Here is a 27,229-nt window from a genome sequence, read left to right on the forward strand (position 1 = left end):
CAACGGGACCCGTATCTGGTTTCGAGTCACAACCTGTTTTTCGGAGAAGCGCTGTTGTCACTTTTGCCTGCAGGGTTTAGACATCCATTCATTCACTGCTACGTTTTACTCCCAAGATCTTTATATTGTATAACAAAGTAGCACAATACGATAACACAATTTAGCAAAGATAACGCAACCGCAACCTTGCGTTCAGTAAGCTCTAAAGAAACTGAATTAGCAACATCTCATTTACTCCACGTGGAGTTGAAAGGATACGGTCAGTTCTTGGACGGACACTATTGGTGAGGTTTCAGGGGAGGATTTACTGGACTCCACGTAGACTTGATATATGGTTGTAAGGGAAAAACTGATATTTTGGAACTTTCTTTGAAGTAAAGTGAAGTTGCTTTGAAGACGAGCACTATACCTACCTTTACACACATTCCATTTTGAGAGTTGCAATCGGTGTCAACTGTGTCAATGGCAGTGTGGCTGTGGCATGGCAGATACGGTATGTGATATCTTTTTTGCTTTCTACAACCAGTGATAACTGCTTCACTATGACTACAAAGAAGAGAATAAGACAGGGAACATTCACACATATGAGCAACCTTATTGGAAGTGGAAAAGACATGTTGCCTTCTGAATTACCAACTTTGCGAGATGTGTTAAGATATGGACTGTTGCTGAGAGAACAAAGTAGTGAGGATATGAGAAACTATCCAGCTGCCAGTGTTGCAAAAGACATATATCCTAAAGTACTTGAAAAATGGGAACGAGCAAACTGTTCTTTTGTTTTCCCTGTTGTGAATTCAAGAGTTACAGTATTAGCAAAGATTCAAGAAAGTTGGGAGCAAGCAAAAAACTTATCTCTTAGAAGGGGCAAGTTAGATATTAAAGAAGACTTTGCTTCAAAACTTGACAAGCTCTTCGGCATTCTCAATTGCAAATGTGAAATCATTATGTGCTCTGAATTTGGCTGTGCTGCAGATTGCACAAAAGAAGCTCACATTAATTGTACATGCTCTAAAGACAAGAAGATCCCAGTGAAAGAACTTGCTTTCATTAAAGGCCAGAGAAACAAGATTGGTTCTATTGGACCACACCAAATTGGTTTGCCAGATTTTCCAGAACATAACAGAATGATAAAGAAGCAAAAGCGAGGAGAAGTTGAGAGAACAAGACTTGCTGAATATAAAAAGGAATGCTTGCAGACTTCTTCACTTCCATCACATGAAGAAAGTTCCTCTGGGGTTGGAAATAAGGAAAAAGAATCTGATACAGAAGATGGAAGTGAATCAAATTATGATTTAGCAGCTCCTTCAACTTGTAATGGAGAGAAACAGTACAATACATTAGATATACCTAATGTTGCTATGCAGAGCATCAGATACGGTGTTGGTCTTCATGCCACAGCTGCAATTACCACCGCTGCATTTATTGATATATGCTTGATCACTAAAGAAAACACGAAACTTGTTGTTGACCACAATAAAGTAAATAGAGCGCAGGAGAAATTGATGTCATCATTAGACAATGAATTTGAAGAAATTTGTAAGAAGGGTCAAATTGATTGCATATTTTTCGATGGTCGTGAAGATTCAACTAAAGTTATGCTGAAGGCTGAAAATTCAGAGCAGCAGTTTCCCAGTACTATGAAAGAACAACATTATTCAGTTTGTAGTGAGCCAGGTGGGAGATACCTTTATCACTTTACACCAGAGAAAAGCTCAAAGAATGAAAAACGAGCTGAAATAATTGCTGACAATTTACTGAATTTCATGAAAGAGGAAGGTATTGATAAAACTATACAAGCAATTGGAGGTGATTCAACAAATATTAATACCGGCTGGGAAGGTGGCACCATGCACTGGGTAGAAGTCAAACTAGGCTGCAAACTTAACTGGCTAGTTTGTGCTCTTCACACCAACGAGTTACCTCCTCGCCATTTAATCACAGCCCTTGATGGGAAGACTTTGTCAAACAACAAGTGGACAGGTGACATTGGTAAAATGTTAGATGCAGCTACAGAGCTTGATATTAATCCTAAATTTCCAAAAATTTCAATTGGAGTACCTGTTATTGAACTCAGTGACAGTATTGTGAAGAATCTGTCAACCGATCAAGCGTATGGATATAGAATTACACAGGCCATAAGAGCAGGTAAACTTCTCAATAATCTGGCACTTCTTGAAATTGGACCAGTGAGCCATTCAAGGTGGCTTACAACAGCAAACAGAGTTTGTCGCTTGTGGGTTTCCAAACATGGCCTAAAAGGCAAAAACCTAGAGAATTTACGGCTGATTGTGGAATACATCATTGGTGTGTACTATCCGTGTTGGTTCAATATCAAAGTAAAACATTTGTGGATAGAAGGCCCACGTCATTTGTTGTTTCAATTTCAACAGCTTAGACTGCAAAACAAGGCTGTAGTAAATGCTGTTTTGCCGACTGTTAAGCGTTCAGCGTGGTATGCATTTAGTGAAATGTTAATTCAGACACTGCTGTGCTCAAATAATAAGGAAGAAAGGAGACCTGGAATTCAAAATATCATCGATTTGAGAGGTGGCAATGATGATACATTTGGAGACCTTTCAGTACATCCAAGGAAGACACCTTCTATAAACACCTCTGCTTCAAACTTATTGGAGTTGATAGACTGGTTTGATGGAGTTTATGAACCTCCATTAACATGCAAAATGACCTTGACAGAAATATAGGAATTTATTGACAAGCCTATGCAAGTTCCTCAGTGGCCTTGTCATGGTCAAGGGATTGAAAGATGTGTGAAACAAGTCACGGAGGCTGCAGGAAAAGTGATACACAGGAAAAAAGTGAGGGCTACATCAGAGGCCAAGAAGCAGGTCGTCCGCTTTTGTCAAGAAATGAATCAAAACAGGACTTGATGAAACTTGTTATTAATTCTAATTAATGTTATTCTTTTTTTACTATAATAGATAATAGGACGTTATAAGATAAAGTAATCATATGTTGTTACAACTGGAAATAAAATTTCTATATTTTCGCTTGTATAAAATAATTAAAAACTTCAACTTTGCTTCAAAATGCGAGTTTTTGGCTTTTTTTTTAGTGCATTTCAAACAAACCTCAATTTGCCAAGCTAATCATCGACCAATCATAAAAATAATTGCAGATTTGGATTCCTCATGTCCAATAACATATTTTCAGAACCCCTCATTGAGCAAATTCGCAATAGAAAATTTTCCGTCCTTAAATGACATGCCTTGTATCCACCGCTGTGGGAAGGTCTGCGTCAGAATATCACGAACACCAGCTACGAAGTGGGTGCTGAAACCACATGCGTTGACGAACGAGACGTGGGACATGTTCCAATAACTCGGGGAGGATGTCTCTCACAAACACAGTGTACACTGGTCCAGTTAATCGTGGCGGTAAAAGATACGGGCCTATTAAATGTTCGCCGACAATGCCCGCCCACATGTTTACAGCAAATCTATCTTCTCTGTCCCCTTCACGATTGTGGCATGGGGATTTTCATCGGCCCAGACATGGTTATTGCGACTATTCAGCATCCCGTCATGAAACAGGCCACATCAGTGAAAAGCACACAGACATGGTCGACCACACAGCGCTGCAGTAACTATTCACCAAACACGACGCGGTGTGCGAAATCAGCTGGACCCAAGGCATGGACACGCTGTGGATGGTGAGGGTGCAGTTGCTGCTCCCTCAGAACTTTCCAAAAAGTACTATGTGCCAAACCAATTTCACGTGCCATAGCACGTGTACTAATAAGTGGTTGTCCTTCCACCCGATCCAGCACTGCTTCTTCAAGGTCGGGTGTCTTTGCAGTTCTTTGTCCTCCTGCTTGTGGAATTGAGGTCACACTTGCCCCGTTTCCCGTAATCGTTGGAAAAGTCTGGGAAACATGTTGTGCGCTGGATCTCTGCGCCGTGAATATGTGGTCCGATACAACCTTGTCTGCTTCCCTACAGTTCCCATTGCTCGTCCATACACAAACACCATATCAGCCAGATCCTCTAGTATATACTCCATTGCACTGATTGCAGCTGCGACACTCGTGCTTCTAGACTACACACGTCGAGTTTGACGTTACGTCATCTCCAGGGCATGCATGGTGGATTCTCTCCCTCCACGTTGTGCGTGGTTGCCTGCCCTTCTAAGGTTTTCGCTTGTAATTTTTGACTGGGGCATTTCCGGACCAGGGTTTCCTATCTCATTTTGTTGCGTTTGTTCCCTTCCATCATCCCTCCAAGTCTGTAACATGGTCACAGAAACACCCTGTATATTGTATTCGTTTCTGTACCCCTGGGTGGACCTCCCCGATGGTGCAGTGGTAGCGTCATTGCTTTGTAATCAAGGGGTCCAGGGTTCGATACCCGGTGGAGGGACATAGTGGTTCGGATCCCACTTTAAACTGTAGGTTCAGTTCCGATTAGCCTTACTGTGCATGAAGTGGTCTTAAAACACCAAATCAACCAACCCCTGAGTAACTACGATTATTTTTTACATAGGCTACGCATATAGGAAATCTCTACTACAGGGGATGGACAAAAATATAGAAACACCGCGACATCGGAACGGGTGATATCGACGTAATTTTTCCACTTGAAATCTGATGCGGTGCGACATTTTTTTTGTTTTGCGCCGTGAGATAGGACCCTGTCGGACTGGTAGGAGTAGACAGTTGCGCTGTAGATAGAGTGCAGTGCAGTTGATACTGAATCATGTCCGAGCTGACAGTGTTTCAAAGAAGGCAAATTGCTGGTACCCACCTTGTATGGGCATCTGTTACCAAAGTAGCCATGTTATTTGGCGTATCATCGAGAGACACTCTACTCAAGATCATGATGACATAATAGTGTGTCCGGAAAGACATCATCAGATAAACACCCCGGAAAGACATCATCAGATAAACACCTGAGTGGACGAAAATGTACACTGTGTGACAAGAGACAGACGGACACTGAGAAGGATTGTGACCATGTTTTGCATGAAGAATGGTGCAAGATCCCATTATCCACCATACAGGACTTGTATTTGTTCATTCCTCGGAGACTGCAAGCGGTTTTGGAAGCTAAGCATCTTATTAGCTACAGAATTCCGGATTTACCTCACGGGTGTTTCCATATGTTTGTCCATCCCCTGTATGTCAATGGCTGAGAGCCCCCTGAAGGCTTACTTGACTCCGGGCGACCCTCGCACTGCGGTGTTTTGCGGCTTGTAGATCCGGCACTGCTTTTCTGTCACCTTTGGCTAACCACGAGGAATCCTTGAACCATCCGGGTCTCTTAGGCTTAGCCTCCCGATGCATACGACACATGCGTTTTCCGGTTTATTGATCTCACACAGATGGAGTGGTAATATGAGTATAAACACGTCCATAGACTTCCGAGAAGGGGGCGGGAGAACATCCCAGGGAAATGAATGTCAACCTAAAATTACATATTGTATATTTATACAGTGCCTTTTATGCCTCCGTGGAGCAACGGCTAGCGTGGCAAGAAGTGGGACCGCGTCTGCAGGCAAACTGGATGCAACATCCGTGTAACTGAAACCGCTAGCTATGTAATGAAATAAGATCTTACAATTACATTGGCAGTTACAATTAAAATGAGCACGTACCTTGTTACAAGAGGTGTTGGAAATGATGTCCCCCTGCATCCACACATTTACGGCATATTTATAGGAAATTTTCACTAATACGTATCAGTTCCTCCTGCGAAATTGCTTCAATTTCTCTCCTGATAATTCCTTTCAATTCTCCTAATGTATGGCTCCAGAGGTTCAAAAGCTTGGTAGCTGGCCATGCAAATGTCATGAAAATGTCTGTTTCTTGTGCAAGGCGCCGGATAGATTGTTGATCGTATTTCAATGTCGTCTAGTTTCTCCTCATTAAGCACACGTAGTTTTACCCTTCGCTTCTTATCAAGAACAGACCCTGATTACCTAAATTTGTTCACAAGTATTCGAACCTGTCTCTGTGTGAAACAGGAACATCTGGGAATTTTGCTGCAAAACGTATTCTAACTTCCTTATATTAATTTGTAATGATGTGAGAGTCGTACATAAAAATGCTTTGTTTAAAATTGTACGGATAGCGTAGCATAATTAGACTGCAGAAAAGCAGCAGTAATACGTAAACTAAAACACTTGTTAACACCTTAACACTTCACAAATACGTGCACACTGGAGACCAGTTATCTGAATACTGAAGAACTGATGCGTACTGTGCCAATGTACACCCAACGGCAAAAGAAACAGTAGGCAAATTGTCCACCACCATTTTAATTCGGTCTATGGTCTGTATTACACATTGTGATGACAATGAATTGCTATAATGACGTCAATAAGCAGAGAACAATGCCTGCTTCGAACCAACATAGTAGCTATCATTCCTTAAAACAACACAGGATGTAGAATAAAAAAGTAATTAAAATAGCGGTGGACAATTTGCCTACCATTATCTTTGCCGTTGACTGTACAGCTGTGGGTTAATGGCGGCAGACGCGATCCCACTTCCTGCCACACTAGCTGCTGCTCAAGGGACCATAATAATTTGTAGTATAATTTCATTTCAGTCAAAGTAATTTATGCTCACTATTATAAGGACGTTGCAGGAACATAACTTGAAACTGAAAGAGTGCTTTCTAAGGGAGCAGCGCTATTGTGAGGAAAAATATACCTCGTACCCCCTGGAAAAATATTCTGTGGACGTCCATGCACATGTGCTGGTTTTTTTCATGAAAGCCCCCACACATTTGTATGGTTTTATAGTGAACATTTATTTCTAAGAAGTGAAGAATATGCACTCTCACTTTTGTGGAGTTCAAAAAAACCTATCATTAAATGAGAGAATAATAAATAACCCTAAAATAATAATAATTTTGTCAGAAAATTTGCTTTTACGAGAAATTATTTTTCCTTTTTCAGCACTACAAATTTCTTTTTTATTTTTCATCCATTGTTATTGCATTTGTTACTGTTCTATATTGCATTGATGTTTTAATATATTGTTAACAAAAATAGATGACATTTAGAAACCGGTAATTTTTTTGTATCTATTGATCTAAGCAGGCGCGTGCCCAGGATTTTCGTAAGGGGGGGGGGGTTATGAATCCAATACATTTTCCAGTTCACAGGTCAAATTTCTTGTAATAAATTAGATAATTAATATACTTGGATTTTACCCCAATGAACGCAATCAATGTATTTGCTATGGATGCTTCATGTTTTTATTGCATCATATAAATGCACCTGCTTGAATATTTCCAAATTATTAATATTTTATATTTAATTGCTCAAATATAATTTTTAAACAAAAAATATGTACACTCAACATTGTAACAACATTAAAGAGATTAAGACTACTTGATGTCTTAAAGACAGTAATAAATAAGGTACCATAGTTCAACAATTTAAATTCTGAAATTTAGGCATCGAGGTATCTGTGCGAGTTCTGACAATATGTCATCACAAGTAACTTTTATATCCCGGTGAATGTTCAGAGCAGCTAACCCATTTAATCTTTCTTCGCAAATGGTATTTCGAAGATAGGTCTTCAACGTCTCAAAGTTGAGAATGATTTATCATTTGATGTTGTTGTTACCGGGATTGTACATAATATGCGCAAACGTGTGTTTACCCAGGGAAATATTACTTCACTGCATATATCAATTGCTTCAAGAGCATTTACTGGACGTGTTTGCATTGCTGCAAGATGACGATACCACAGTTTCATTTCAGTGTTAGCGTCGTCGCCTTGTAATCAAGGTGTTCCAGGTTCAATACCCACCCGGTGGAGGCTAATAGTGGTTCGGATCTCACTTTAAACTTTAGGCCCAGTCCCTATTAGCCTTACTGTGCATAAAGTGGATTTAAAACATTAATTCAATCAACATTGTACTTGTTGTGGAGATGGATTTGCTAAATATTGTGTACATTTTTGGCATTGTATTATTATATTATTGGTCAAAACATTTGTTTGACAGTCGATAAACAAATACGAACCCCTTCAGTAATTAACATTTTCTACTACAGTGTCATTAATGTGTCATATTCATTTTCATATTAGGTCTATGAAGAGGAATTGTGTATAATGTTAACGTTATGGAACTGCGAAACCAACTGTTGAAGGGGCCACTCCCCCCTTCCCCTCCAAAGCCCAGTACCGCACCACAGGATCTGTCACTGAGCCCGACAAAATCTTGCCAGACAGTGCTCGAAATAGAAATTCGTAGCCGAAAAGGGAGGGGATATTTGATCGATTTTGGAAATACGATGGGGTACATCCTTGTATGGATCAACATGGAGACAATACAGTAGGTGGAGGATGCTCAATATGAAAATTATTCTAATTGGGGGTATGATTTGTGAAACTTTCTTAACTGGAGGCAGCATCACCTACTTCGACCACTGATGCCAGAAAAGATGCTTTCAGAAAATGAATTTATTACTGCACACGTATATTACTTATTGTATTTGTTGCGTTTGTATAAGAGAAATATTCAGAAGATTTGTAAGGAATATTTACAGTTAATAGGATGCCTATCTAGTCTATCCCGTGTCGTAATACAAATTTTATCCCTTTCCTACAAAATAATAAAACTGATTTTATAATGTGGTTGCATACATATACACTGTATAGTAGCACCAAGCTTTCTGGGACCTCGGAAAATACGTGCCACTGCTCAGGGTTTCAAATGCCTTGGTGGATCTATAAGATAGGTAATATCGTTTTTGGAGGGTTCGTGAACAAAACAAAAAGTAAATGATTGTAAAGTCCATTTTATATTCAGATACGTTAATCGGGACTGGACTTAAAGTTTAAATCGGGATACGTACCACTGTGCAATGCACCTTCACAGGGGATCAAACCCAGGACCTCTTTGATTACACCACCATCGGTGAGGCCCCTGAAATCATTGAGGGAACTTGTTCATCTTCATGTTCTCTCGCCCTGCGAAAGTTTATTGGTGATATAGGGTGACATCCTACACACGTCTTCCAGACATACACACGCGGGCACCCCCTCCCCTGCACACACACGATTGTATGCTTACAGCACATGCTGTGCCCTCCCAGAAAAACAATTCTAAATCCGTCTATGGATATATCTGCTATCAAATAATGAACGTCACTTACCTCGACAGATCCTTGACATAATGCTGCAACAAGGTTTGCAATATCTTCTGTTATGCCTTCTTGTTGAATATCAAGAGTCTGAAAGTTCGCACGTTTCACTCTCGCAATTCGGATGGAATTCCTCTGAACTTAAATCGACCTTTTCTGACGTTCTATTTGTGGAAGGTGAAGCTTCAACTTCCATTTTTTGTTTCTTTTGGAAATAATCTAATACGTATTTGTCCTCTTTTCTCTATCCATCTTTAGTTCCACGTCAAAAATCTATTACACACGCAGAAACGTAACACACAACACAACCACTTCAACTTGCTACCTTGCAGACTGCAACTCGCTACAACCCCAGAGAACACCAGGACTTGGGACAAAGATACCGGGCGGTCGAATGTCTGAAACATGCATCCAACTTGGTCCAGCTCAAATTACGTCACCAGTGTTGACAGCAACCAGTAGTGTCAGTAGTGTTGGCAACTGCTAAATTATTTACGCACAAATTCAAGTGAGATCTTTCACACATGTTACACGAAAATTCAATAAACTGAAGGCTGGAAATTGGTTGAGAAAAAAATATCTAATTTGTAAAGAGCACAAGAGTAAAACGTATAATATTTTGGCATATTAATTGCTTTTATTTTGTTTATGAAACTGACTGGGCCAGTTGCGCTATATAACGCATCCCTCCCTCCCTCCCGGCATGCTATTGTACAAAACATCGCTTGCCTCCTTCATAAAACCATGCCTCGCTACTGCCTGCAACAATTATTATTATTATTATTATAATTATTGATATTTTGAAATAAATATGCATCCAGGTGCGAAATAAGATTTTGACTTACTTTGCCTACTAATTGTAGTGATTCAAATCTCACAGAACTTTGCTCTGCTGGCATAAATGGTATAAGAAGGGGAAAGAAAGAAAAGGGAAGTTAGCAGCACTGTCGTAACAGGAAAGGGAGGGTCATTCTCCTAAGAGGGTCATCGTGGGTGAAAGAAAGGGGAGGAGGGATTCCTTCAGTTCGCATTCCAAGGGTTGCGGCTCTTTTCTTTACCATACTGAGAAGGAAATTCTACTTCCTTTTCAGTGACTAAGGAATGAATGAATGCTTGTGCATTGCTGTAACTCAACTCCAATATTATCAAAAGTAATTGAAGAAGCAAATACATTTCTCATTGCCAAATGTAAACATTTTACAATATTGGCGATTTATGAAATAAAATGTATTTCTGCTTTGAATTTTTTTAAATGACGAAACCAATGGGGGGGGGTTTAACCCCCACCAACCCCCCCCTGGGCACGCCACTGGATCTAAGGAATTACGTCGTCTCGCGCCATTGCCAAATCTATCCCGCCTCTGCCACCACATCAAATGGCAATCAACTATTATTAGGCATCTATTGATAATATAAATAAAACCATTTATCATATTCAGCTGCATGCAATTAACGAAAACCGGCCTCCCCGATGGTGTAGTGGTAACGTCGTCACCTTGTAATCAAGGGGTTCCAGGTTCGATTCCTGGTGGAGGAATATTGCACAGTGATTCGGACAAGTCTTAACAATGTTGACGAAATAGAGACAACTGCCGCTGATCTTCATAGAGATTGGCCCCAGTACTAGGAAGTAAATGTGGGTTCTCTTTCAGAGCAGGATCAATGCTTGCCTGCTGTATATAATAACAGTGGGTCTCACTTCAATACCCAATATTGCCGCTCAATATGACGTCGACATGCCATAATATATTGTAAGAGTTTGTGTTTGCAGTCGAACATAGCTTTTGAAAAAGGGGTCCTGAAGAAGGTGCAAAAGAAAATCAAGGGGTGAACAAGCTCCCTTTCACCCCCCCCCCCCGGTGCCCCTCCTGTGTAAACATGATCAATCTGAAGAAAAAACACAGAAGTGAACAAACCAACACAATCAAAACAGAAAGAAATATATGTGCATACCTACTCACAATTTCATTTTCAACAAGGATCCACACAAGCCTATGATAAAATATGCAACTTCCACTCTTCTTCCACAATCCTACCTAGAGGTGTGGAGATCTTCAACCAGTAATGGGGTGCCCTTGGATCAGCACGTTGAACCCTCAGCCGTTATAGGAGATTTCCCAGACCGGGTTATGGTACTCACTCATAGCTCCCCAATTTCCTCACGATGGTGGATTGCCAACGGTTCCATTCACAGGCCAAAAACCCAGAGACTGAACCCAGGTGGACTCTAACCCATGCCGTCCCACAGTCGGAATCCAAAGCATAGCACCTTAGGACTGCACTCCACTGCTAAAAAAGCATGACTTTCACACACCACAGCTATCTGATTTTGTTATCTCATTGACAAAGTTTGTTTCTAAGTCCACTTTATTCACATATGTTAATTGGGATTGGACCTACAGTTTAAAGTAGGATCCCAACCATCATGTGCCTCCACTACACTCTGTTCCAGCTATCTCTGAAGCAGGTAAACCAAAACAGTCTCTGCACTATAGTCGTTTTCACGTTCAGAAGACACAACGGCGCTTATGGAGAAACCGTACAGTGTTGCCAATACAGCGCTAGCTCATGTCGCCGGGAAATGATGAGCTTCCTTCACAATGTAGGTGTTACATATTTTATATATATAATGATAATTATATGTAATTATTAATATTAATATTATACTGTGAACATTACAGTTCATTAGCATGTCATTTTCCCATTAGATTTAATTTAATACACAGGCACATTTAATATTCATTCGCCTTTCTCTGTAATTATTTCATAGAATAACATTGAGATATGGTAATGTGTTACATATATATATATATATATATATATATATATATAAAATCATTATTGTCTATGAATTTATGTGTACGTTGGAAACTGAAAGGTGATCTTCATTTCAGTATTAATGTCGACAGTAATGTAAACAAAAACAACGTGTATTTTCGACAGCACTAATGTTGCTCACAACAGCAGCATTGGAAATAATTGTCAATTATTAAATTAAAGTAATTGCAATTCTACTATAACAAACTGAATGAAGTTAATATTTTTACTGATTGGAAATAAAATAACAACTCGAAAACTTGGTGGTGATTAGGCAGAATGCTGCGGTGAGTCGGCTGAAGATGGCCAGACGTCCCCTTACTTCGCGTGCGGTTCGGGTTAAAAAGAAACTCCAAATGCATGGAAGTAATAGTTCTGGGAACCTTTGAGTGGTAATAATTTCATTATTTTCTCCACAACTTTGTCGCTGGAAGTTTTTACTTGGAATTACAGAACAAAAAATGGCCAGCGACGACATTTTCTACTGCACGAAAATAAAAAATCTCCACATACTTTATTTGAATATTTTTTAATGCGAATATGCTTTAAAGTATTGATAAATTCTGAGCACCACCATCACCTATGACAATTAGAAAACAGCATAATTTTTTTTAATAATGAATGCTTTAATTTTACGGCATGTTTCAACGTTAGGAATGAAAACAATGCAAAAATTTTGTTTTCACAGAAAATTTACGTTTTTAATTTATCTAAAAATATGTAAGCAAGTTACCAGTTTTTTTGTGTTCACCATCGTATTCTCTACAAAATTTCCTGCAAAACTGCAGGTACCGATTTTACGTAAGCTAAATTTGTAAATCGAGAAATTTCACAACAGCGTGCTCGTATTTCCCATAAGAAAAGCATTGTCCATAAGAGCCCATTGTGTCTTCTGAACGTGAAAACGACTTTAGTAGTGATGCGAGACAGCTCTACCAATGAACACATGAGAGGAATGGGATTGTGTGGAGGGGGAGCGACTGTTTATCAGCCTTCGTAAAAGCATGTACTGCTTCGCTCTGACCACTCAATTTCCTTCCCCCTTCTCTGCCGCTATGCGCGACCTTGCTCCAGAGATAGTTGGAACAGGGTATAGATATCAAACCTGGCACCCCTTGATTACAATAAGGGCTGGATTAAGGTGGGTGCTATTGATGCTGCAGCATTAGGCCCATTCCTGAAATAGGCCAAGATGAAAACAGACGAGAATTTTCCGAAAGCTGAAGTTTTCTTCTGCTATATTAACCTGAATATAAATCTTATAATGAAATTTGGAACCCCAATTTCGGACGCCTAGACACAGGCAGTAATATTTTCCCCTTGAAAGTTAGTTGTATACAAAAAAATCGACGGTATGCAGCATCAGGCCCAATTTAGTCTTAATCCGGCCCTGATTACAATGCCATTGGGGAGCAGCCCCACTGACAAAGTGTTTGCCCCAAAGAAAAGGCACAATCATTTTTAAGGCTCCGGAGTAGTGTGTGATATATTGGCAAAAAAAACTAACAACACATCAGTATCACCAACTTATATGGGGCCGAAGCCCATTCAATAATTAGTAGTGTTATAATTATTATTTCTTATCATGATTCGTGGTGGAGTGCTTATTGTAGCCAGCAGAGGCATGGCGTGCATGTAGCAGGCGTTACCGCAGGTAACAGCAAAATGTAAAGAATTAAAAAGTTGTTTCAATAAAATGACAACATTGTTAAATACATTAATGAACACCGTTGCTGTCGAGTAGATATTGCCTAGGACATGTTTTCTGCAGCCGACAGAAGCGAAGAGGGAGGTCGTTCCGCTACCCTGAAGAGGCAACAAGGGAGAAGAGGGTGTCAATGCAAGGAAAGATTTTGGTGTGCTACGGGGTTATTCATATGCCTGTTAAGGGTGCCCTGTTGCCGTTCAGATTAGATAGATCAGATAAATGAATAATTTAATATTTAACGAATAACAAAAATGATGTTACATGTAGTTGGAGAAAAGTAAGTTTCTGATTAACTTTTTATGCATATTATTTTGAGTAGTAGTGTACATAAATCTTCTTTGTAATGTCATTCAAAGCCGTATGATCCCAATATAATCCTTGCTTTGTAAAAAGTTCAGAGGAAATTAATACCCATCGATTATGCAACAAATGCTAATATTTTCATAACTTAATTTAAGTACTGGGTAAGTCTTTCAGGGGTCTGGACCCCTGGACCCCTCCTTAAATACGTCCTTCCTGACCTTCAAAGACGTATGATCCCAATATAATCCTTGTCTTACAACAAGTTCAGAGGAAATTACAACAAATGCTAAACAAGTATATTTTCATTATTTAATTTTCCTACTTAATAAGTCTTTTGGGTGGCGGGGGGGGGGGTGTCCGGATCCCTAAATGCATCCTTCGTGTCCTTCAAAGCCGTATGATTCCAATATACTTGTTGTCTTCCAATAAGTTCAGAGGAAATTATACAACAAAGGCTAAACAAATATATTTTTTATTATTTAATTTTAGTACTTGATAAATCTTTCGGGGGGAGGGGGGCCGGACCCCCTTGATAAGTAAGAATGCATTCTTGGTGTGCATTGAGAGTTTATGATTCAAATGTTTGAGCCCACCTGATGTTTTTGAAAAGTTGGTGCCCTTGTCCCAGTTATTTGTTGATTGATTTGGTATATTCCAATGTAAAATGGATAATGCTGTATTTGTAATTGTTAAATATAAAAATAAATATTTTCCTTCACATTTCTGCACCCTTTGGTTAATCTTGAAGATGAGGATGAGCGAGTGATATGATGAAAGGACACCCATGCCGAGACCAGGATTCGAACCCGGTACCCCTTGCGCCATAGCCTGCTGTGCTAACCACTCTGCCATGGAGGCTGGTTTCCACTTATCTGTGTGTATATATATAGGTCCCTAATGATAAGCAACAAGAGAAACACATTTTCAAGATGCATTTATTTTTTGTGAATATTACAATTCCATAAATATAAATCTTATTCAATGCTTGTGTAACAAACAAAAACATTAACTAAACCTTGTACCTTAGTCTTAAACTTATACAACAAGGAAGCTGGGCTTGTTCTCATCAAGAAAACAAAGTAACAACAATCCTGGGTGGTGCCATCGAAGGTCCAACAAGGTGAAGGCAGCAAAGGAACATCAGACAAGGTTCAAGACAGTGAGGACGGTCAGCAAGTGTATGGACTGGACAGAACAGTGAAAGAGTTCCAGCAAGGACAAGTCTTCTTTCATAGAGGTGTTTACAATATAAGAAGCAGGTAAAAAGTTAGAGAAAAAATCTTACATGCTCTTTCTTGCATAAACCCTTAAAGACAGCATGTTTCTTTTGATTGTTGATTTGCTTACAAAATTGGCTTTCTAATACTGTAGTAAATTCAGTAATGTCATTCTAAAATCTGGACCAAGTTGAAGATGATAATTTCATATTTATTTTAAGATGGCTTCATTAAACAGTAAAAAATAAATGAAGATGAATTAAAATTTGACTATGATGAGAGAACTATAGTAACATATTAAGTTTCCCATTAGGTTTGTCTGCTTAAATTTAAGCATTTCAAATTTTCCTCTCCTTTTAAAAACCCTATCATATTCCAAAATCTGAAAAATTACGTATCCTTAAAATTCCTTCTAGAGCATTGGTTCTCAAACTGTGTTACCCCAGGGGTACATGAACTACTTGAAGGGGGTATGCAATCAGCTCTGAGAGTAGTTTTTCATCCATGGTGTACCTAAATACAAGTGCCAAAATAGACTAAATTTCGAGCCAAATCTCCACTTGAAAGTTTCAAGTGCACAACCACACAAGAAGCTGTATCAGGTTATGCAGCACATCCTTCTCACTAGAAACTCTCAGGATTTACATAAACTCCAAAATTGTACTTGACAGTTTGTTTACAAACTTATTTGTGTTCTTTACTTTTTTCAACAACTCTGGAAAAAATATGTGAAAATTAAAGTTTTTTTATGTACTTCTTAGCATATACGTGTTTCACATTTTTATTTATGTAACTAGACAATCATAAATATTGTAAACGTAGGAACAGCAAATAAAATAATAAATGTTTATTTGCTTACCATCTTTCCACATAAAGCCTGAATGCCATTTTTCTCTATCACAGACACACGCCTCCAACGTATAAAAAACGCCCCACCAATCAGGAAACCAAGAAAAATCCCCAAAACCCACTATTCGGAGAAAACCTATGGTGGGGAGGATACATTAGACGTTTAATTACAACTGAAGGGTAAAATGAGGTAAGTTTGAGAACCACTGATCTAGAGTATTCACATGAATCTTCATGTGGTTTCCTTTCACTGTTTCCTACATATTCTCAATAGTTTCGTGGCTACGCAAGTCTATTAAACTATTTACAATATCTAGACAACAGCAAAAGCAAACCATATGAAGATTCACGCGAATGCTCTAGAAGGAATTCTAAGCATATTTCATTTTTAATTATTAATTTTGGAATACCATAGCGGTTTTTCAACAGAAGAGGAAAACTTGAAAACAGCTACCCTGGCATCAGCAAAACGTCGAGCCAAGCCTTAACTCATAGTTTTAAAAATGTCACTAACTACAAATTACGCCAAAATTTTTTTACTTGAATCATAACAATGTAAAAAAATCATATACCAAAAAATATTTGCTTTCTACAATGTTACATCTTAGACAAAATGAAAATATCTGACATAATCAAAAAACAAATTAATTTTAAATTCATTAAAATTTGAACATGTCAATGATTTTATAAAATTGGTATATGAAGCCAATTGAATAAAGTTTCTGGAAGCAGTTTCAAACTATGTCTTTTATTAGTCGGTATAAAGTTCTAAATTTGAAATAAATTTTCCTTCTTACATAATGTTGGCGTTAATAAATAACACACAACTTTATCCATTGTCCCCAAATAATAGGATTGACATTTCAAAGCTAAGAAATAAATATATAAATCCTCTCCTTTCATAATAATTATAATTGTATTTTCATGTACTATGTCATGGACATGTTATATAGAAATATTTTGATCTAACGTTAGTTTCTCTAACAACCTGGTGCAGACTTTATTCACATTCTGTGCAATTCTTATGCATCATCATCATTCTTAAGGTATACTGAAAATTTTAATATCCATTATTTGTACATAGACTGAAATCCTCAGTAACATCGATAAACTTGCAAATTTTTATGTAATATCAGATATGGTCGAGATCATGTAGGAAAATACATGGAAAGTAATAGAAATGGGGTGATATATATATATATTTGCAACACCAATCTCCACTGATGGTGTGATACTATAATCTATGCAAATCTTTCCCATTTTATTCCAAGTCAAATGTAATTTATATTATCACTATTTTATTAATATTTTAAGGTTAGTACTTTATTTCAATTCTGTCATTCAACTACTATTTTATTGAGGTTGAGTTTATTTTGCATTTCATAGTATTCAGTGTTGCAGTACCATCTTCCTTAATTATCTACATGTTTCCTTTGAAAACATATTTTACACCACTGGCATTATACCACATAATAAAAAATACAATGTCAAGAACAACAAAAAAGTAGCAATGTCATTTTCTGCAAAGAATACAGCACCTGTAATAGCTAGCGCGAAATAAACAGGTAAGTATTTTGGGCACCAATAATGTACTGACAATACAGAAGACCCATCACAAATGTGTTATTATCAAGAGGAAAAATATGTAATTCAATTGACATTTGTTGCTGAGACCAGCCGCACATGCATATTTGCAAATAACACCATCTTCCCATAAAATAACAATATAGAAAGATAAAAATGGACAGTTTTTCATTTCTTCAAGCACATTCTTTTAAGAATACTGAAATCTAGTCTCCAGTATGTTCTATAATGATTTCAACCACACTGAACTAAAAAAAAAAGACAAAAAAGTTGAATTGTTTTTTTTGTATCCAGGTGGCATGATGTAAGCAAAATTTCTAATCATGTTTACTGAGCACTATCCAAGTATTATTATTACCATCATTAATATTATTAATAGTACAAAGTGTAGCGTGAGAAGAAAGAGTACTTCGTCTTCTTCATTTCAACCATTGAAGTATTGTATGCACAGAGCACAAAACAGCAACATTCAACCTGACCTGTATACCACACTGCTTTTTTCCAGTGATACATATTGTCCATCCCATGAACTGTAGCAGACATATGCATTGATAAAAAACAACAAACACTTTCTGATCTTTAGCCTACAGTGGGATACCACATACAAGTAATGGTTCAATTTTCAGTTCAAATTTTTTTATGGAGAAAAGTGCTCATTAAAATTTCAGTCTTCTAGTCACAAGGAAAGTGTAATATTTTGAGCATTGTGATTTGTACCAGCAAATTGTAATGGCATGTGTGTGTGTGTGTGTGTGTGTGTCTGTACATTTTTTCAACTGACCATAATCTAACAAATAGAATCCAAATATATCAAAACATTTTTACATTTTATTCTTTCCTAACTCTTCGATAAGTTCCTTGACATCTATAAATAAATTTGTAAAATTTTCAAATTTACTGAATGAATGACAAAAAAATGAATTTTAATTGGAAAGTGCATCTACCTTCTAAATTAATTCTTTAAACTAACATAACCAGAATTTTAATTTGTCACATTTGATATATAAACATCTTGCTACAGGAGTGTTATACCATAATGATTTGCAACATAATGTTATTATGTATACACACACACACACACACTAGTGTCTACAGGAATTTCTTTGGGGGGGGTGGAATTGTAAAGGTGGATATAGCTGCGTTCTAGAGAGGAGGGGAGGGGAGGGGCAGGATACACGAAAGTATTCCAAAATTTCCATTTTTAACCTTCATTGTTGATCAAAGACAAAGGTGGTAATTGAGGGCTATTTTAAGGGGAGTTGCAATTACCACTTCAGTTTTCCCAAGTTCATTGCTGCGTTAATTTGAAAACTTTGATTTTCTCAAGATTTTGGAATGGGCTGTAGCCCCATCAGCTCCCCCTTGCATATGCCAATGTATATATAAATAATGATCCAATCTTATTTTCGTGTATTTGGTAATATGGCCTTCCCAAGAAAGAGAAATAACCTTCTTAATGTAATATGTTTTTGTACATTATTTTACATAAATCAAGAATTACTTGTATGCTTCATTTCATTAAAACTATCATGTAACATCATTGATCATATTATTAAAGTAGTATCCAATGAAAACTCTAATAAGTGTATCTACAGACTTACCCTGTGCAAGGGAAACAATTATAAAAAACAATTTATAAAAGACATACAATTCACAATACTCATACAATTAACAAGTAATGAACTTGTGAAACCTGCTTTGAGAGCACTTTTCTCCCTTGCAGATGCAAGTTCAATGAAATTAACCTTCCTCACTGAAATAATCTTGTCAATACCACAGCAAAACATTATTCTCTGAACATTGCACTAATAAACACTGTCTTAATCATTATGATGGCATGAGTTGCGGTCTTCTCAACAAATCACAAAATCTCTTTTGTCTCTTAAGCACTATGGTCCACGAGTTCCTTTATAACAATCAACATTTCTTTATACACTACTATAGTCAAAACTATCACACGGTCAAAACAAGTTCTTGATATATATATATATTTTGATCATTCTCACTAGTTCATGGAATACCGGTAATACATTATTTCCCAATAACCAGTCCCTCTCTCAATTAATTAAAAACCATGCCATTTTCATGCTTTTTATCAAAATTGCATTATTCTGTGCACTTGTCATTATTAGCCCCAATTTATCAAGTTATCACTGGATTGCTGAATCCTCCAGCTTAACCATTTCTATATATTTTGTGGAACAATGTCTGCATACATTACATGATGTACACAAATTTGTAAGTTCCTAAGTATATAAGAATGTTTTCAAAATTTTAGCAAAATTGGAAGGGATGAAGCTACTGCAGTAAAATTTTTGTCACATCCAAAAAAAAGATAAAAAAAATTATGTTTCCTTTCTTTGACTCTTATGCAAGTGACTTTAGTAGTACTGTATTTAATGGACTTGAAGCCATATTTTACTGTTGCTACATATACAGCTTGCTACAAAGAGAAACGTGTATGCTACTTTTCTTTTTATGGGAGCACTGTTGCATGAGTATAAATCCTATATACATACTTCATTCATAGTGTGTTTAAATCTACTGTAGTACTACTACTCAGCACCATTTCTGTCTTTATAGACAAATGGAATAATTAATGTCTTATGAATGTATTAAAACAACTACCTTTGTGATGAATACCCCTCCCTGCCCATGCTTAGAATGTATTTCAGTACATTCTGGAAAAATAAGTGAATGTGCACACATGTATAACATGTTTAAAAATTACCAACTTAAAATGTTTAATTCTTAATGTTAAAAAAATAATATAATGCACTGCTCCTTATATTGATTTTCACATGGCACTTGGATCTATGCAAAAAATCTGTTAATGTTGAAGTACAAGGATATACATACAGAAGGGTTAAGAGAAATGCCAAAGATTCGTTGTTTGACCTGCTGTAGTTAGTTAAATAGAGTAGTCATCTCTACAAGTATTACAGTGAAAAAAGCTATCAATAGAATCTAGTACAAGCTGCATTTTTTTAAAAGGTGCTGAAAGTGTATGACAGTGCAAGGGTAAAAATGGATCAACAGTGATATGACACATTCAAGAAAAGTGGGACGTGGGGTCACTCAACATATTCTGCGATCTTCAAACCATGTGAAACAACTATCATTCCCCCTCCATCTCTTGCAAACTAATATGCCTTAAAATGAAGTTGTGCGCATGCTTTGTGTATACAGGTGGTTCTTATTAATGTACTCGAATATCTATGTAATTTCTGTGATTATACAAGATCTTTCAAGCAAAGGTGCTCGTTTGAATTTTTTCTATTATTTCATGAGCTACTGACATATTTGCGATTCTACTAGACATGAAAAAATATTATAATATTTATTCTCAGGAGCATCTAAAATGAATATGAATAAAAGTATCTTACTAGCTAATTAGCTGTGGAAAAGAAACAGTGATTGACCAAAAGCTATAGTAACACTAGATGTTTCTTTCGTACTTTTGCAGCACCTCACGATAATGTTTAAACATTTCCCTGTATAGATATTTCCAGCAATCACTTCACTTAACAGTGTACAAATATAGTTTATTTTGTATTGTTATACAAAAACTGTAAATGGAAACATCTTCCATATCCAGACGTATTAGGGTGATGAAGAGACACAAGCGTTGCATCACGTTGTTCACAAACTCTCACTCTTTTTATGTATTATATATATTTTTTCACTATTTTCCACACTTTGCAGATCATCACACGTATGTTTGTTCTTGCTCTATTACTTGAAGCGCATAAACAATAATTTAAAATCACAGCTTAATCTTCTTTTGTATTTCTTGTTTACTAATGGAAAGGCAATACAATGCTACACAATCGAAGTTCATTGAGTCACAATTCCCTTTCTTGGTGTCAAAGTATATATATATTTTATATAATTTTTCTTTCATTTAATATATATATATTATAATTTATATATTCTTCACAACCTTTCAGGAAAAAAGGGGGGGCATGTCCCAAGCTTGTCACTACAGATGCAACACAAATCAATATATACCTGAGTAATTAAAAAATATGGCAAATTTGATTTTGCAAAGGCTCCATGATCACACACATATACAAATACATTTTATATATATCTCTCTATATATTTCATGTATATATAATATGTATATGAACAATTGCTGGAGTACATATGTACAAGCTTATTACATGAGTCCCTGCATAACAAAACCATATATACATATAGATTTCTTATGTTTCAAATATCCTAGTCAACAACATGATCGTAACCGTACTTGAGCTTTTCAAGTAAATATGTGTGTTGTGTACATGTGTAAGTGCAGTGCACAAAAATTAGAAAAAAAAGGAGCACCATTCCAACAAATTGATCCAACAATTTCGATAGAGCAGCAGCTAGACGTCTGAGGATTTTGATTCCGACACCTGCGCATGCAGTGCAGCTGGACTCCCACTTCTTGAGGGATCCTGAGATAAAGAAAAGTAAGTAGGAATATCCAATAGATCCGAGTTTTCATTAATATTATTTAGCTCGGTCAGAAAAGAATTAGATTGGCTGTGTGTATGGAACATGTTTCGTGTTAAGGGAAAACTTCTAATTTACCTGGGCACATCCTACATTTCAACCTTATGTATTTCAACCTATTGTCCAAAAAGATAAATAAATATTTTGATTGTAAAGCAATGGGCTATACAGAACAAAGTTATAATAAATAAATAATAATAAAATATAAATAATAAATAATAAATAAAAACCACCCCAAATGAAATGTCTGGTCTCTTTACAAATTATGTTAACTGGTGAATATTTGTTTGCCATTCCAGATCATAATGCAAATGTTGAGAGAGTAGCCTGCTTTCATTAATATCAGCACAATGGACTCTTTGAGAGAAATAAATTTCTCAGATTCTGAAAAAGGTTTGATACTAATTCAATATAATTTCGAAGTCAATCAATCAATCAATTGTACTTCTCAAAGTATGATTGATTGATCTGATTTATTTTACTTTGCTTTTATGCCTCTTTCAGCTAATCGCGAAGATGAGAATGAGAGATGATATGATGAAATTTACGAAAACACACTCACAAAGAACACCCATGCCCAGGCTAGGATTGCACTGTCACTGGAACCCCTGGTGTGGTAGCATGATGTGCTAATCACTCTGCCCTAGAGGCCGGTTGTGAGAAGTACAAGTTACAAGTTAAAACAAGTGTAGTAAGAAGTGTATTGTTTAGTATTGGTTATAAGTTTGGAAATTTTGCATTTAAGAAATGTGTCAAGTTTACATTACTTTCTAATGTGTTCTACAGAGTGATCAAAAAGTCACACAACCCATGGAGGGACTATAAAAGATGTTGGAAATGGCCACCATTCAGTTCCTCACACATGTGTACCCTTTTGATCATGTTCCTGAAGACCCTCTGGAGTGTATCACATGAAATGTTGTCCACAGTACGTTGAATATTCGTCTTCAGTTCATCCAAAGTGTGTGGATGCATTACGTAGGCCGTAGACTTCAGAAATCCCCAGAGGAAAAAGTCCGGCGGAGTGAGATCGGGAGACCTGGGTGGCCATAGTGACTTTGTAATGATGCACCCAGGTAACACAGATTCAAACAAATGTTACATGGGTTGTGTGACTTTTTGATCACTCTGTAGTAATTGATATAATTTACTGCGAATGTTTTGTGTCCTACAGTTTTGGGACAGCATGTCCTGCTTTTACCTTATAGCTATCTGGTAATCTTACATCTAGTATGTTTTTTTAGTTGTTTTTTTAACTCACGTGTGCTTGGTCAATTTCATCCAAAGATTCCAGTCGAGCTATTGGCGCCTCGGCTGCTGATTTGAACTCCCACGACTCTGCTTCACTTCCCCGGGAATCCTCCCTTCTCCGTGACCACGTGTCTCCGGAATACTGAAGAAAGGAGCAGCCTGATTTCCTGTGATGCCGAGCCTAAAAAGGTGCAAAACCTGCTGTTCTGGGCACAAGTGTGTCAACATACACACAAGAACACATTTTTTTTATTAAATAATAACAATAAAGAAACAAAAATAACAGCTCACACCGCAACAAGCTTCTGAGCAGATTAGAAAAGAAATAGAAAATTGAAAATAATACACCAGATATTGTCCACTGCCTCCTATTTGTATTTGAGTATTTTACGTAGCTTTTTTACCTCTTGGGTTTTTCATGACAAAAAGGATGAAGGATGATGTGCTGAATTGGTGACAGGACAAAAAAAAGTGAATCAGGATTTGAACCTGAGACCACTGGCTTCATAGCATGTTGCACTGTCACAGAGGCCAACTTCATAACCTTCTAGGTATACTTTCTGCCATTCAGGAAGTTAAGCCTAAATTTGCATAATATATAAATCATAATTGTAATGTTTACAGCCAATTACAATAAATTAGCCTGAATTTGTGCAATTCAGTGTGGTTAACCCTCCGTTAGACACATAATTTTCTGTAACATGTTAGCATCGTTGCCTTGTAAGCAAGGTTTCCCACCCTGGTTCAATACCTGGTGGAGGCACATAGTGGTTCGGATCCCAGTTTAAACTGTAGGTCCAGTCCCGATGAGCCTTACTGTGCATAAAGTGGACTTAAAACACAAAATCAATCAATGAAATCTGTAACATGCATAGGTGAATGCTGTACACCTGCACCCAAACCCTTTTAACTATCTTTAAGGTATGAAATATACTGTGAATTACACTGATCGTGCGTGCAAAATGTTATTTCTTTGTCTGTCCTACGATCAGCTGCAATTTTCTTCTGCACTTTAAAAATATCGCATGCTTTAGTCCCCAACGTGACTAAATATGTAACAACTGAAACAGTGCCATGTTCACTTTTGGTCACATGGTCACTTTCATGTTCACTATCGGCACTAATACACAACTATGTGTCCTCCGTGTCTATTGATGCTTCACTGCTGGTTATATGTAGAAAAAATGAATACATGTGTTGATTTATTGATTGATTTGTATATTATGAACACATCAGTACATAGGCTATTTTTGCCCATCACTAAATATTCCTTAAAAAATGCAAAATATAGGACAGGCCCTTAACAAGAAAATAAAAAATGCCCATTAAAAATCTTCCTCACTCAATTTCTAAAACTAATCCAGTCATAGATTCCTTAACAAGAGCTAAATCCTTACACTCTTCAAGGGTAAAATCTCCACACCATAGTGAACAGCTGAGGCTCTAAAGGTCAGCACGTATAAGGACAAACACATGACAACATGACCTCACAGAGGCTGATCACTGGCCTGCAAGACTGCAGCTACTGAGGTGTACTACATGGAAGTGAGGTTGACTTCTGATGCCTTCTCAGGTCAGCACTTACAGCCCGAATAACACACGTGTAATCTTGAATATGAACTTCATCTTCAATATGTACAAGTTTTTTACACTTTTATTTATTCCTCCTATTTTCTTTCGCATTTTCCAGATGTTATTACAATTTGTTGTTAAAGATACAAACTTGCTGTACTGAACAGAATAATATTAATGAAACCACACCATTAACATTCTTTATGTGATGCTCAATATATTGAATGTCCCACAATGTCACCAGGCTTTAGGCTCAGGCTACAGGATGCGCACTGGGGGAAGCTTAACAACTTTTCTCCTGGGATTTCGGCCAGTGTATTTGACTGATGGTCATCCACCAATGTGAGGAAATTGGGGAGCTATGAATGAGTAGCATAACCCGGTCATGGAAAACCTACAACAATGACTGGAGGTTCATTGTGCTGACACATTGCCCCTTAACTGGTTGAATGATTGCCCACCTTTACTGAGGCATGTGCGAGTGAGGCCGCCAATCGGTAGGTAGACCCTGGCCCTCAAAGGCTGTTGTGCCACGGATTTGAAGATTTATAGACTAACTTCTTGACAAGGCTGATCAAATTACCTTTAATATATTTTATAGCTTTTTCCTATCTTAACACAAGCCCACTCGATTCTGTTAAAAACAGGATCATTATCAATGGCAATGGACAATGTACATCACGAAAACAGAATAACTGTTAACAACACTGATGCAGCAATTACATTCAAGCTTGCCAGCAGATGCATCATAAAAATAGAAATAACAAAGGTATCCATGCAAACTGAAAAAATAAGAAACACCAAAAACAGCAAGTTCTGCACACTTACATTCATAGCGCATAGCCCTTAATTCAAATATGCAGAGCAACATTGAATAAACAAAACGTTACATTCAAAAGACATAGTCTTTTAGTAACAGCCAATAAATGCTCTTCATAGTGTAAAACTGTACAAACACTCTAGAACTCCAAAACTCTGTCAGTTTCAGTGTGAAAAATACTTGTATTATTAAAAATGTGTGTGTGTGTGTGACTATGCATAAATAATTACATGTAAACATGGGCAGGATTTCAGAACTTTTAATGGCACATGTTTTAGTTTTGATTTAAATCCATTTTATGCTCAGATAAGCTAAACGGGATTATACTTACAGTTTAAAGTGGGATCCGAATCACTATATGTGCTTGCCCTGTGTATCGAACCCCTTGTAATGGTAATGTATATCTTTGCATGGGGGTGGGGAGTTGGGGAAATGTGTTACTTGTTTTTAAAAAGCAAAGGCATATATACTTTTTTTTTTTGCATGTGAAGCAGTAACGATGCCAGAGAAAAGTAAGTATGAAAGTGGAAGGAGAGGAATATTGTCTTTGGGACAACTTCATATAAGGTACCCTGGGTTCGATTCCTGGGGTGTGATCTAAGGTTGTAATTTCTCTGGCCTCGCATAAAGTTGCTCCGGGGCTCACCCAGCCTCAATCAATGGGTACCTGGGGGTATGCAGCCAGGGCATGGAGCTGATCACATCACCTCCAAAATGGCCAAAATCGAGAATGTGTGTGGACCTACCCCACATACCCTAAATTTGACTTCATGGTACGGTATATGCACAGGGAACTTTACCTTTACCTTTCAATTCTATCACTGATGAAAATTTGGTGGTGACAAGAAATATATATTTCTTATGTTATGAATTTATATTTTCTCTTTCATAATCACACAAAGCAAAGATTTTCCTACATAATTGTACAGTTGCAGCCAAAAGTATTATAAGTTTTCTTAGAAAATTAATTTAGTGATGAAAAGATAATACGTAGTTAACTCTTTTTTATTAAATATTCAATAATTTTTGTTATTTGGATCTACCTCTTAGTTTAAATTTTTGAGCTTGAAATTTTACAAATCAAAATATTGTCTGACATTATCATAATTTGAGCATTTATTGCAACATCCTAACTAAAACAAAATATGTTAACTGAAAAAATAATCTGTGGGACAATAGGGTCAAAATATTGCTGGCAGTTTTTCAAATGCTGTTCTATCTTCACTTTCAAACTGCTCTGTAATTGGATTTACAATAAGTCAACACTATAAGAACTAAAGGAGTGCACGATCACTCTGATTATGGGAAGCAAAAGCCTTCATGAAAGTTCAGTCGGAGAAAGGGAAATCTCATCCCATCTCACTGTTTTATTGTATTGACGGGTAATGAAACAGGGGCATATATATTGTGTGCCCAGGCCCACTGAAAATAACTGTATTAGAAGAATCCCAACTTCCGTGGCACTAATGTTCTGTTTCCCTCTCTGTGGTT

General features: G+C 37.2%; 1 protein-coding gene across 11 annotated transcripts in view; it reads right to left on the reverse strand.

Moving 5' to 3' along the window:
• Positions 1 to 14,862: 14,862 nt before the first annotated feature.
• Positions 14,863 to 27,229, reverse strand: part of LOC145998727 (voltage-gated inwardly rectifying potassium channel KCNH6-like) — a 1,156,077-nt gene continuing 1,143,710 nt past the window's right edge. For 10 of the 11 annotated variants that reach the window (XM_083135244.1, XM_083135252.1, XM_083135248.1 and 7 more), the window contains 2 exons: positions 23,357 to 23,527; positions 14,863 to 22,037 (listed from right to left, as the gene is read on the reverse strand). In XM_083135244.1, coding sequence (XP_082991370.1) covers positions 21,966 to 22,037; positions 23,357 to 23,527 — 243 coding nt within the window. In that variant the 3' untranslated portion in view covers positions 14,863 to 21,965. The remainder of the gene's footprint in view (positions 22,038 to 23,356; positions 23,528 to 27,229) is intronic. The other variant, XM_083135243.1, reaches the window with a different exon arrangement.

Source organism: Lepisma saccharinum, chromosome 14, assembly GCF_977018435.1.
Source record: "Lepisma saccharinum chromosome 14, izLepSacc3.1, whole genome shotgun sequence".
In the NCBI taxonomy this organism is placed as follows: domain Eukaryota; kingdom Metazoa; phylum Arthropoda; class Insecta; order Zygentoma; family Lepismatidae; genus Lepisma; species Lepisma saccharinum.